Raw genomic sequence first — 10,583 nt, forward strand, 5'->3', positions numbered from 1 at the left:
TCAGGGTCAACTTCATTTTCTCTCAGGCTATGGAATGTCCTAGTGGGGTCCCCTAGGGCTCAATACTAGGACCTCTTTTCTTCTTGATTTATATAAACCATCTTTCATAACATGTGTCGTCTGACTTATAGCTTTTTGCTAATGATGTGAAACTTTGGACAGAGGTCCATTTGTGGCATGTTGTAGACTACAGCTTCAAAATTGAGAACTCCTCTCTAGAGGTATCCCAAGTTGAAAAAGATCTAGGAGTGTTGGTACTCTACGATTTGAAGTCTTACGCTAACTACAACAAAATTGTCTTTCGAGAAAACCTTGAAGCATTGAAGCACATTTTTGGCCAGCTTGACGGAAGAACTTTCTACATAATCTTCAACAGTTTTATTTGTCCCCATTTAGAGTACTGAAACATAGTCTTTCTTCCCTCCCTCCAAAAGGATAAGGACACTTTGGAACGTATCCAACGTCGAGGCACGAAATCAGCTCGGGAACTGAAATTCAGACCTTACGAAGAGCGCCTCCAATCACTTAACCTTTACCCGTTAGAGTATATGCGTCTTAGAGGTGACCTTCTTATGACTTACAGTATCCTTAACACTTCTGGTCATCCCCTTAAACATCTTCTTAAGCTTAGTCACAACACTAACCTAAGAGGTAACACCCAGAAACTGGAGACCAAACATGGCAGAACAGACTGCAGACACAACTTCTACTCCGTAAGAGTTGTCAAATGCTGGAATTCGCTGCCTACTGAGCTAGTCCAAGCGACTTCCCAGCAGTCGGTTAAGAGGAAACGTGACTTATTCTTAAGGACTATGGATAACATATTAACATGATTTACCAAATTCATTTTTTTCCTCTATTATCGTTAATATACCTAGGTTTTTGCCTGGAGGTATTGGTGACCCACTGCTACTAGACACGGAAGCCCGTTAAGCGAAAGCTTCTTCTATTTCGTCCACAACCATTTGAACCATTTCTATTCCATCCACAATCATGTGAGTCCTTCAAGCTGAAACTTGACATTCTGTGAAGCACTCAGGACAGTATTCCACTATATTCTACTGATATTCCTATTTTGCTTGTTGAATTTTGCCGTTAAATGTATGCGTTAAATATATACAATCACTTGACCATTTGAGACAAGTAAATCGCGCGCTTGATGATTTGTTCGATACGGTTAGACTCATGATGAATATTTCTAAGAGGGCTGACAATGGTAGGAGAACTTTGAAAGATCATAGTCCCATCAACAGTGAGTATTCATTCTATATCAAGCAGTTTGCACTCGATAGTGACATCACAAATACCCAAAAAGGATGACATTTGCTAATGAACAACATTAACTGGGCTCACTTACATTACCAACCCAGTTAGCAAAAATGTTTCACCAAACACAATAAAGATGTGAATTGTTGCACGACATAGGTTTGTCACAGTTTGAGTAAAGTATACTTCCCCAGGATCTAAATATGTTGATATGTTGATTTCCACCACTGTAGATCATTTAAAGACCTCGGTCCTTAAATTTAGCTTGTGAGATGACAATAAAGTCGTACAATGTAGCAAAACAATATGGTGTTTTTCTCTTGCTGAATTAAAATGATTGATCGTCTGGATTCAATTATCTAATAGACAAAAAGTAGTCTATGAAAAGCTCGAGACTAGGGTACACCTTGCATTGACACTACCCAACATATGGGTCACTGTTCGATAGTGTTACCCTCTAAAACAACTTCAAAAGGTTCTATGGAGTGTCCTTCGGCTTAACGAAGGGCAGTCAAGGTAATCATACTTTTTAAAAAATAATATCCTAATGTAGGAAGCTAGGCGGTTTCGTGTAGTCACAGTTACATAGTTTCGTTTATAGTTAATCTAGAAAGATATCTTGATAACTATCAAACTTTACGTTCCGCAACTTTTCCCTTTACTTACAATCTTATTTTTCAGCTCGTGAACTTTGGAATCAATAATCCTACCGACTTTACTTTGATTTTTTGTCGCTCCGAGTGTTTTAAGCTATTTATCATTGGCCTCGGGTTCAACAGTAATTTTGGTTGTTGGTCTATATCTCAAATTATCGCGACATATGACTAAGTTTAAGAATTCATTAACAGCAATGGTAGTAGGATACTAGTTTCTCTTACACTACGTCAGTACCATCTCGTCAAATGGTTCTTTATCTCCCACCTGTAGGTAATTCAGCTTAACCTCCTACTCCACATCTTCCCGTATTCTTTACAATTTAAAAACTAAATACTTAACTAAAGTCTCGGTATATAGTTGAATACACCAATAATACTAATTAGAGTTTGTAATTTTATCGTCTTAAATATCTGTTAACTCAACGCTAACTAATCAGGAAGTCGTTTATTTGTAATCCCTCACTTCGCAGGCAGCTTAACTCAATATTTTATAGTGGTTTTTTGAAAGTCACTGTTTCTTTGGTGGTTGCCTTTCATGTTGTTAATTCATGCACAAATAACAGTAATAGGCGATTACCATTTGTTAGCGGCTGAAAAATATCTAGCTTCTTGTTAATTAACCGACCGTATCTAAGGACAGTCGCTTACATTGGTGCAATCGCACTTTTAAAATATTTATTATTATTTATTTGAACACAAATTTCGGTACAAGGGGGCACCAAATGTATATGCGCCGCACAAAAGAATTGTCATTTCATTTAATTGTGTGAGTCAGTCAGTCAGTCACAACGTAGAACTTCGTACGTACGTACATCAGTTCGAGTTGCCATACCACATTAGCACAGAGATGAAGTTGTCGATTCAAATCCCAGTGGTAGAAGTAGTAAGAGTATAAGCATTATGTGAAAGATTAGGGTTTGAAGATGTTATTGAAAGAGTATAATACAGTGAAATAAATTTGAAAAGGGAAAAAGAATAGGGACATGAAGAATTCAGAAGATTAGAATTTGGTAGAACGCAAAGAGTGTATGCACTCTCGCCGTTGCAAACGATTTTGAGCCATGTCATTCAAGGTCTCTAACCATCGGTTTCTATCATCTCGCGAATCCCAACCAGGTAGTCTACACCTATCAGTATGGCTCAGTCCAATTGTCAGTGACTTCATGGATTTGTGCCACGTTTTGGTCTGGTCGCCCCTAGCTTTCTTCCAACCTACTCCTACACCATGGAACATTGCACGTCTGGGCAGTTAGTGGTTGGGCATAAGTAACACGTGTCCCAGTAATCTCAACTGATGAAGTTTCACTACTTCATCAATCGATTTGCCATCCTTACCTAGTACCCGTTTCCTAACAACTGCATTACTTACCCGGTGGTCCCAGGATATATGAACAATGCTTCGAAGACACCTATGATCGAATACTGGTAGCCTACGAATATCCTCTACTCTTACCGGCCATGTTTCACTGCCATAAAGTAGGACGGAAGGAACTACTTCACAGTAAACCCGTCCTTTGGTTGCTAGACGGATATCTCGCCTACGCCATAAATGACGCAAGTTGGCGAAAGCTAGACGAGCCTTCTGTATCCGTGCTGAAATTTCGTCACAAACCAGACTACAAGGGCTGATGAGACTCCCAAGATAAGTGAAGTGGTCTACACGCTCAACTACTTCTCTCCCTATCATTAGTTCAAGTGCGGATGCAACCCAATCCTGAAGTAACATTTTGCACTTCGAGGGAGAGAATCGCGTCCCGAACATGCCTGCATAGTTGCTTGTAGTGGTCAGAAGACTGCATTTTGTCAGCGTCTTCACCAAATAAAACTGTCGTCGGCGTATTCTAAGTCAGCAAGTGAGCCTCCTGGTAAAAGTTCAAATCCTGGAGATTGAGATGATGAAAGTGTTATCTCCAAAAGCATGTCAACGATAAAGTTAAACAAGAATGGCGAGAGTGGACAGCCCTGACGAACACCGCTTGAAGTAATCAATTCTGATGACAGTTCGCCATAGGCTCTAACTCGACCAGTTGTGTTCGAGTAGAGAGCCTTTATGAGGTTAATGTACCTCTTTGGTACTCCTTTCAGTGACAAACACTGCCATAGAACGTCACGATCAATGGAGTCAAATGCGGCCTTAAGGTCAAGAGATACTACGATTGTGGGACGTTTAAATGTGTGTCTATGTTCTAGGACCTGACGTAGAGTGAATATCTGATCTATGCAACCACGTCCAGGTCGAAAACCAGCCTGGTTTTCTCTAGTTTGCTCTTCACAAGCTTTGGTTAGGCATCGAAGTATTATTGAAACTGATATTTTAGACAGTATATTAGTCAAACTAATTACTCTGTGACTGTCACAAGAGGACTTTTATCCTTTCTTATAGACTGGCACAATCAGTGATTGGGACCAGTCAGATGGAATTACGTCCAGTTCCCAGATTCCACCTAAGACCTCAGTCAATATCGCTGCTAGTACTGGATCACCACCCTTAAAAATCTCAGGAGTAAACCTATCAGGGCCTGCTGCTCTCCTTGGCTTCAGATTTCCTATAGCTTTTTCAACCTCGTAGAGAGTTGGAGGACTTACATTAATTTGTCATTCAGGACGACTGGGAATCGTGGGTAACTGAAGTGTGGCTGAAGGCCAGTTAAACTGGTCCCTAAAATAAAACACCCTAAAGTGTTCTAATCCAATCTCCTAGATCGAGAGTGAATGATATGTCCATCTTTATCTGAGATAGTTTCGCTGATTGTTGGGTTCCTAATATTGGTTTCTTTAACAAGTCTGAACAATTGTCTGCTGTTACCCATTGCCACTTCCTTTTCCATCTCTTGCTTTCGCTACCCACCACTGTTCACGATCATTGCGTAGGCTTCTTATTAGCCTGCGCTTAAGCTGACTCCGCTCTTCGTTATGTTCAGAGCCAGGTGGGATGAGTTTTCGACCATCTATCAGTGCGGAAGATGCTGCTGAGATCCAGTGTTTCTCCCTAACCTTATGGTTTACCGTATTGGCAGATATCACTGCTGTTTCCACAGCTTTTCGGATGTCATTCCATGCTGTCTCGGGGTAGGCACAACTTATATGGCTGCCTAACTGTTTTTCCACTTGTTCCTGAAATATATTCTTAACTTGCCTATCATTAAGTAGAACCCTAAGAGGTTTCCCTGCAGTGTCTTTCCTACGTCCAGTAAGACGCAGACAGATACGTGCTCGCACTAGAGCATGATCTGAATCTAAACATGTGCTCCAGAATAAGCGAGTCTTCTATCGAGCCCCTCCATCGGTGGCTGATAGCGATATGATCTAGTTGGGTCCAACGTTGGGACGAATTCGGGGGTCGCCATGTCAAAAGATGTTTTGCCTTATGCTTAAAGTTAGTATTTGAAAGAAACAGGCGGTTATCTGAACATAGCTGCAACAGACGGTCGCCATTATCTGTTCTTTTAGCCAAGACACCATAAGATCCACCCAGGTGTCTTTCCCTTTCGCTTATTTTACCTATTTGAGCATTAAAGTCACCTGCCACTATTACTACATCAGAACGCCTAACTTTTCGGAGAAGGTTGGAGGGTTTCCTGTAGAACTCATCTTTTATATCATTTGAGCTGCAGTCAGTGGGAGAGTAGGCAGAGACGACGAAGGGGCAACGACGAGTTTCCCTATCTTTCTGAGTCCCTGCTGATCCGTTTAGTCGGACAGCGCATAAACGACTGTCTACTGGGATCCAGTCTAAAAGAGCTGGTTTTGCTCTAGGACTTAATGCTATACCTACTCCAGCGAGGCCACGGGAAGCAGCATCAGGGCTTCCAGATACACGAAGCGTGTATCGAGATGGTTCTTTATTTTGATTAGGTGAAGTCAAATGAATGACATTACTCGGATCTTGTATGCGCAGCACACATCGGTGGTGTAAGATTCTAAAGTCCTAGCTAAGGAGGCCTGTTGTCCTATTTGGCACAATGTTCGGACGTTAAAAGTTCCTACATGTAGTTTAGAGCGTGGTTTCAGGAGACCAGGAATGACGTTCCGTGTACTCGAATCGTTTGCCCTAGCTGTGTGAGGTGATGAAAAGACGTGAGAAGGGTTAGTCGTGGAGATAAAAGTTATTAGCAGGTGTAGGAAGGATTTTAATGTGACCAACCTGGTCTCGTGTGCAGTTACGGGTATGACGGCTAATATCACTTCCCGGCTATCTACACCATGGAAGGGTATTTCTTGAGGGACCTGAAAAAGAAGTTGGATCAGTGTTAGTCTTAACGACCTGGGAGCGTGACCGCAGTGCCCAAGGGACAACTGCTTGAGGCCGGTCACGCACGGCCTTTTTGTGAGGGATTTTTGACGTGCTAGCTCCGTTTTTCAAAGGACCTTACCGCCGGAGACGGAAATCCGTGGGATAAGGTATGCATTTTTAGGGTCGACCTTTTCTAACCCCACCCCTCCTTGTGGGAAGGCAGCATCGCTGTTATGCTGGTTGTCTGAAGGAAACACCTTAGTGCCGTCACACCTCTGTACAGTCAGCAGTACGACTTCGCCTTCGGACCTTGGGATTGCTGCTTTTAGTCTTACCGCTCTTCAACCGACCTGTCTGGTATGGTAGGACCCCGAGGAACGATTTTTCCAGCCAGTATAGCTGGATTGGTTCATCACGATAGACAAGCTCGACCACCACGTCAAGGTAGCAGCAACGGTCGGGCTATGATACTTCCCGGGTACCCAGACTGAAGCAGGTGGTTTTCTTAGGAGGCCACACCTGGAGCAACGTCAGGAGATGCAGTCCCATGGTAGCCGGTGACCAGTAATTGGTTCATACGCCATTTGTTCCTTCAGGATTCTGGAGCCCATGTGCACCATTGGTTTGAAATCAGGGTTTTCCAAGTTCCCTGAGTGGAATCGCCGTGTCCACCAACCTGGTTAAAGCGCCGGACATTCGTTTTCCGTCCTCTCAATTTCGTTAACAACATCCCTGTCACGAGAAGGGTTTTGAGTAGGACTTCCCTAGCAGTGATTATATGCACGTGGCCATTTAAGAGCATTTCGAGAGGGAGAGCTGAGTTTCCCCACTCTCGGCCGTACCAGGGCATTTGGGGGCAAAAGCCTGCTACATCAGGAGCAGAGTCAGTGTTTGTATTACTATGACTTAAGAGTAGTTACTAGGGCGGCCAAACCTAAATGTGGCACCAATGCTTGAAGTCACTAACTTCTAGTCTAAACCACGTTGGTAGATGCAGACTACTTGGGGTCCGCGTGACTATCGTAACCAATGGTTGGAGACTGTGGGTGATATTGCTCGGAATCGGTCACAATGGCATAGGTGTATGCACTCTCTGTCTTCCCTTAAACTATGAGATTGGAATCGTTTCATATCTTTCTTCCTTCCTTCCTCTATTATATCCTTATATATAACCTTCCTTTTATATATTACCACCAATAAATTAACTACTATGAATTTGGTGTTCATCTTGTTGTGCTAATGAGGTATGGGAACTTGGACTGATGCATTTATGTGCCTGATCCTGCGTTGTAGCTTACTGACTGACTAAATTAGAAATAATCTGTCTTCGTTGGAATCACAATGATTGAAGGTGTTTCACCCATCGACATCTATAGTTTAGCCCGTATGTACAACTAGTGCTAATTACTTTGCTTTAAACGGAGGATGGGAGCTCCCAGATTATCACGAAACATTCAGTTGTTTAGTAAATGATATATTTCGGAAGTTATATTTAAAAATAAAAAAACACTTGGAACGTCGTTAGCCAGTGAGAAATGTTAAGGAAATCGTATGATCTACGCCCTATTTGAATATTAAATTGGTTCCAAAATAATTGAGACATATTATTGACCATAGCTGGAGTAAGTACACGAGATGATGATTGAAAGGTCATTTTTCTAGAAACGACGATAACCGATAAGTAATCATATTTGTTTGTCATTTGTTGTTTTGTTCAATGCGAACCCCTTAGTATTATGTATGTGATGTATGTCGAAGTCTGTGTATTTGTTTGGTAGCTCTCCATCTTGATCAACCTCACTTTTACGTCAGTCCTTTTTTCTTATCTCAGCATCTCCTAGTTCTACTGGCGTTCGGGCGTCAGAATATTGTCCCTCACCCAGTCAATCAAGGAAAAGGTACGAATGTGTTCCAGAACCTATGAAGAGAACTCCAGATTACATCAACAAAAGAATTCGCAACAGAAGTGCCGTTAAACGGTTTCGTGAAAAATCAAAAACGAAAGCCAAGAGACAAGAAGACGTAAAGGCTAATTTAATTTTATTAACAAGATTTTATGATAATGAATTAATTCGAATAAAACACTCAAAGCAGGTAACTATTTATAGGTCATTCTTGTTTCCCTTCCTTTTCAATATCCCCTACATCCCGAAATTTAAGTAGTGAATATTTCTGTGACCAAACTTTTGATATTCACAACTAGTAAATAGAATGAATTGCCTATTAAGTTGTGTTGTGGTTGCACTTGCTCGTGCGTTATAGCCCTTTGAAAATAACTCATTTCCCGTATTAGTATGTGTTATAACTTGTAGCCGAGTGGATGCCCTGATAATGATCAACGTGATAAGACCGCCAATTAGAGAGCAGTGAATTATCGATCGGACTAATGATACACGGAAACTGCACGAGCAGTCTAGAATACTTGTCGATCCTGTTTCTGCCTAGCCCAACCAGTTAAGTCCAGAACAGCCTCTGCGGTATGAATCATTATATTTCAAACATACTAAGTTTATATACCAGACAGACAGACCGCATCGTACCAATAAAATAGAAAATAACATTTGTACAAGATCCAGCTAAAAGTGGCTGTGAATGTGGGAGGCAGTAATTAGTGGACTAGGGATAGCTCAAGAATGGTAAATCGTATAATAATAGTCTGTAGGTCAAAATAAAGCTTATAAGAAGAGGGACATGAATATGAATAGTTTAGTTATTTAGCAATTATACGATCGAAAATATATGCATAGTATTGGCTCATAAATAGATCCCAAAGTTACCATTCATTATCCTTATCAGGGCATACAAGTATGGCGTTTTACATTACTAGATATAGCTTAAAATACAGAATCGTAAATTGTCCGTCGATTTTGTCCCAAATGTTTTCAATAAAAAAAGAATCAGAGCTTGTTTCGGGTAGCTTTTTGGCAAACTTTGCTTTATTTCTGTCTCATTCATTGACTGATGAAATTTGAATTGTTATCATTTTTAATTAACTCAGTAGTGATTGTAGTTTTCTTTTCTGTTTATTTTAGCAACTAGAACTGCTATTATATCAACATGCTGCTCATAAAAACATTATTAGTCAACTTAATGAAATTTTAAGTCTAGAAGCCCAAGCCCGATTAAAGTTTCAAACTCAACTTGCTAGTGTTCCGGAGTGGTCTACTTCATCTGTAGAGCATTTGATCGACTAGTTATAACAAATATTGTATTAGTAATTTATGTTCAAATTTTCTGTATATTTCTAGACCAGATCATTTTCATTTCTATTTATTTCAGCATATTTTGTCTTGTATATCTGTATTGACACATGTATATGGAGTTTATAGCTATATGAATAATTTGTTTACGTAGTTGTAAGTTTATATTATTGGATATGTGTAACAGTTTTTAGCCAGGACAATACCTAATTCCGGATAAAGTACTCACATTATTTTGGCTTTCTTGCGATGTCCCTTAATTCTTTTAACCAGCCATAAACCACTACTCATGTTTGTCCGTACAACTACGCTCTTTGTGTATTGGCCAGTGTTTTGAAATTTGACATTATTTGTTGCAGCCTTATGCTGGTACAATTTATTTATTTTCCTGACAATTTTTAAAACTATAGCATCCCAATCCTATGTCCAGAAAAAAAACTGTGCATTTTCGTCTTGTCTTCTTCCCAGTGTCGTATTAATTCGATAAATAACTGCACAAAATTGTTCTGACCTTCGTTTGCACTACGTGACTTCGTTGTATTATTTCTTGTGACTGTGCATAGTTGTGCTTTGTAATCAACTAATAATTATTACATTTTCATGTTTTGTTCGCTACTTTTTTGAACTTTATATTCGCTATTTGTAGTGTATTTCATTCGATTATAGGATTAGCTAAAATTGATGTGCTTTTATCATTTATTACTCATCCTTCAGGAAGTAATGTTGCATTGGGTTTTTGAGGAGAGTTAGAGTTATTTTTTCGACCAAATATACATAAGTTCTATGTCTGACTACAAATATTAAATTACCGGGATGAGTGACTCAATTATCAATCTCATCTTAGTGATTAGACATTACATCTACTTTAAATAAATTCCGCCTGTAAACAGGTATATGTATGCACCCGGTAATTTTAACTGTTTGTTTTTCGGGTCGGTTGCTTTTTTTTAACTCAGTTTTTTGTCTGTATCCTAGCCATTGATTTTTTTTCTTAATTGTTTCTCTGAGATAGAAGCTAGTTATTAGGCAGATGTCCAGTTTTACAATCAGTTTCAGAGTGAGACACAAGTGGTATGATGGTAATAACCGTCAAACATGGCATATCAAAATGATATACTGGTTATCGCACAAGATACGGTTCATCATCTATTATTGTATCACATGTGAAACTTGACTATCTAATCTTGTTTGTTTCTACTCCTTTATTTTAAGGGTAGGAAGATTGTG

The 10,583-nt window shown here is 40.0% G+C and overlaps 1 protein-coding gene across 1 annotated transcript; it reads left to right on the top strand.

Annotated features, from left to right (window-relative positions):
• Positions 1–1,209: 1,209 nt before the first annotated feature.
• Smp_098560.2 (hypothetical protein) lies at positions 1,210–10,030 on the top strand. The gene is made up of 3 exons (XM_018795198.1): positions 1,210–1,252; positions 7,988–8,250; positions 9,189–10,030. The coding sequence occupies exons 2-3, from the start codon at positions 8,077–8,079 to the stop codon at positions 9,348–9,350; spliced, it is 336 nt and encodes a 111-aa protein (XP_018646984.1). The 5' UTR covers positions 1,210–1,252; positions 7,988–8,076; the 3' UTR covers positions 9,351–10,030.
• The last annotated feature ends 553 nt before the right edge of the window (positions 10,031–10,583 follow it).

Source organism: Schistosoma mansoni (assembly GCF_000237925.1).
Source record: "Schistosoma mansoni, WGS project CABG00000000 data, supercontig 0180, strain Puerto Rico, whole genome shotgun sequence".
NCBI classification, from domain to species: domain Eukaryota; kingdom Metazoa; phylum Platyhelminthes; class Trematoda; order Strigeidida; family Schistosomatidae; genus Schistosoma; species Schistosoma mansoni.